Consider the following 3562-nt stretch of genomic DNA (forward strand, 5'->3'; position numbering starts at 1 on the left):
ATGGGGCTCGTTGGGGATATACTCAATGAATGGGAAAACGGATGCTTTTACACAAGAGAATACCTCTCCGAAGCCTTTGTCACCTTTCTCGCTGCCCTTCCACAAGTTAATGAGACACCCGACGATTCACGCTTTCTTCCATTTCTTGAGGCCGGGTACAGGGCTTACTTGGAGGTAGTTCGTTTGACAGGTCATACCAATTCTCTTGTACACACGGCGTATCATCTGGCTAGACTCATGCATGGGGGTGCAGTGACTCGCAGCCAAGCACGGACTGCATCAGAAGTGACACCTGACCCTCCAAATCAACCAGTAGAAGCAGACGCCTCACAAGAGGATGTCGTTGTGACGCCTGATTTACCACATGACACTGCCAAAGACAGAAATGATGGCATGGATTTACCAGAAGGGACGCCACAGAAGCGGTCGCGAGAGGACAGTGACACTGAAGAGGACGAAGAGGGACTGAATGATGACGAAGGAGGTGAAGATGGACCTACCATTGAAGTCATTCAATCTACCACACGCTATCTGAGACGATTTCAATTAGAATTCAGGGAAGAAATTTTTTGCATAAAAAACTTGGGGAACACGTTAAACATTCATCAAAACCTTGTCAATTTATTTGACACCATGCTAGAGAGACAGAAAAAAGCAGTCAATGCGAAGAAAGGAGACAGTTGCATTGTAGAGGTGAGGGGGAGTGAAAGTTTGGCTACCCCCGTTTGGTTCTCATTACGTCTCTGTGAACAAATATCAGGGCAAGTAATTTTAGACAAAATTGCACACGTTCTGAACAGTAATCAGAGTTTCATGACCGATGGAACACTACATTTCTCATACATTCACGTACCACAACCAGAAGCTGGGGGTAATAGGACGATCCGTCCTAATGAAGACATGGAACATTTTATCCTGAGAAAAACACAATCTGCATCACTTTTTGATCCAAAAAATACTGACAAACTCTGTTTAACACGATGTGCTGCAGTTTGCATGGCTTACGGAACAATGAAAAATTACACCTTTAACAGGCTGAAGAATCCCAAATCAAAGACTCAGACTGACATGGCTAAAAAATTATGTGCTGATGCAGACATTGACGAAAACTCAGAATGTGGAATTGATGAAATTAAGAAACTTCAAAACTCGCTACCTGATCACAGAATAATCGTGTTCGTTGACAGGCAGGGAAAGGAAATAATTTTCCACGGGCCTATCTCTACTCAAGCTCACCCACGGAAGAACATTTACTTGCTCTTACATGAGGGACACTTTTATGGAATTCTGCACATCCTTGGCGCTTTTGGGTTCCGCTATTTCTGTGAGAACTGTTTGGTCACAGCTACTAGTAGAAATGATCATAAATGTTTTAATAGCTGTTGGAGATGTGGGTCCACTGAGTGTCACGACACTCTTTCTACTTCATTGCAAAAATGCAAAGACTGTTGTCGATATTTTGCTGGAGATGAATGTTTCAAATATCATGTTACGGAAAAGGTATACACACACGATCGAACAACTTGCCAAGTTTTAAAGTTCTGCTCAAAATGTGAAAAAACCGTCCACTTGGGAACCAGGGGAAAGGGAAAAGCCCAAAAACACAAATGCGGAACAATTTATTGTACTTCTTGCAACCTCATGGTTTCTGAGAACCATTACTGCTATGTTCCACCTTGGGAGCCTAAGCCTTTACCCAAAAACACTCGACAAATAAGAATCTATTTTGATATAGAAACAAGTGCTTCAGATCAATTTGAGGACAAAAATAATTGGATGGAACACAAACCTAATGTGTTGATCAGTCACCAAGTTTGCAACCAATGTGAACACATCAAAGAACTGGAACATAGCTGCCTCAATTGCGGTGAACGAGAACAGATATTTGAGTCTATTGGAGATTACTCAGATGAAAACGTGGTTGGACAATTTTTAGCTTACTTAAAGCAACTTTGTTCTGAAGAGAAAACAGAAATCATCTGTTTTTCACACAATGGGAAAGCCTTTGACACTTATTTCATTTTACACGAATGTCTCAGAAGAAAAATGCAACCACAAGTCATTTTAAACGGGGCAAAAATAATCAGCTTAAAAATTGATAACATACAATTTAAAGACAGTCTCATGTTTGTTCCTCAGAAATTAAGTTCTTTACCAAAAGCTTTTGGTCTTGATGAATTACGAAAGGGCTGGTTCCCTCATCTTATGAACAGAAAACAGTTTTATTCTTACAATTCTTGTATGCCCGACAAGGAACTATACTGCACATCCACAATGACAGCCAAAGAGAAACAGGAATTTGAACACTGGTATCAAGAACAAGTAGACAAAAATTACATGTTTAATTTTAAATACGAAATTTTAACGTACTGCCAGTCAGACGTAGATATTTTGAGACAAGCCATGGAAAGCTTTAGAACTGCTTTCATGGAGATAAGTGGATTTTGTCCTCTCTATCAGTGCATAGCCTCAGCTCTTGTTGCATGAATATGTACAGATACAAACACATGCCTCCCTACACTTTGGCCATCCCACCTAAAGGAGGATTTTACAGAGGGCGGGATAAACAATCTTTTACAGCCCTTAAATGGCTTGATTACGAACAACACAAACTGGGAAAACTGCAAAAATCACACTGCAGAAAACGGACAGGAAGTTAGTGTCTTGAACCGGCGTGTAGATGGATTTGCACAAATTAAGAGAGAAGATGGCAGGACTGAGCAAATTATCTACCAATTTCACGGTTGCTACTGGCATTTTTGCCCCAAATGCATCAGTGATCAAAAACACGAGAAAAGATGAGGAGAGAAGCAGGAGAGGACAGGTATGACAAACCATGAGAATCACAGACCTATTTAAGAGAAATGGGTACACAGTTATTGAAATGTGGGAATGTCAATTTAATCATGAATGTCAAAATAACCCTGAAATGAAAGCATACTTTGAGCATCACACCTAAAGAGAATAGAACCACTAAATCTACGTGATGCACTATGCGGAGGGCGCACCTCTGCTTACGTTCATACAAAAAAGCAGACTTAACCAAAGGGGAACGAATTAAATTCTTTGATTTTTGTTCACAATATCCATTCATAAACCACAAGGGAAAATACGTTACGGGTCATCCAGCTGTATTCGTGAAGGCGATGAAATGCCCCATGTTTCCACTTGGAATGGTGCTGTGAAAGCAACTGTTCTTCCACCACAAGATTTATTCTTGCCAGTGCTGCCTTATAAGTGTTGCAATAAACTCATGTTTCCATTGTGTCGCACATGCACAGAAACTCAAAGCCAAGAGGTCTGTACTCATGACACTGCAGAAGAAAGAAGTTTGACTGGGACATGGTGTGCAGATGAATTTCAACTAGCACTTCAAAAAAATTACAAAATTTTAAACATTCACGAATTACACCAATACGCTAACGTAAAAGTTTACAATGAAAAAACAAAAACAGACGGGCTTTTCAGTGCTTATGTCAGAGAAAATATGGCAATGAAGTACGAGGCCTCAGGGTGGCCTCCACATATAAAAACGAAGATGAAAAAGACAAATACATTCAAG

General features: G+C 40.4%; 1 protein-coding gene across 1 annotated transcript; it reads left to right on the forward strand.

Annotated features, from left to right (window-relative positions):
• Window positions 1–2487, forward strand: LOC117647869. The gene has a single exon (XM_034389840.1). It carries the CDS (start codon window positions 1–3, stop codon window positions 2485–2487), a length of 2487 nt encoding a protein of 828 aa, XP_034245731.1.
• Window positions 2488–3562: the final 1075 nt, after the last annotated feature.

Source organism: Thrips palmi, unplaced genomic scaffold (genome assembly GCF_012932325.1).
Source record: "Thrips palmi isolate BJ-2018 unplaced genomic scaffold, TpBJ-2018v1 HiC_scaffold_3, whole genome shotgun sequence".
In the NCBI taxonomy this organism is placed as follows: domain Eukaryota; kingdom Metazoa; phylum Arthropoda; class Insecta; order Thysanoptera; family Thripidae; genus Thrips; species Thrips palmi.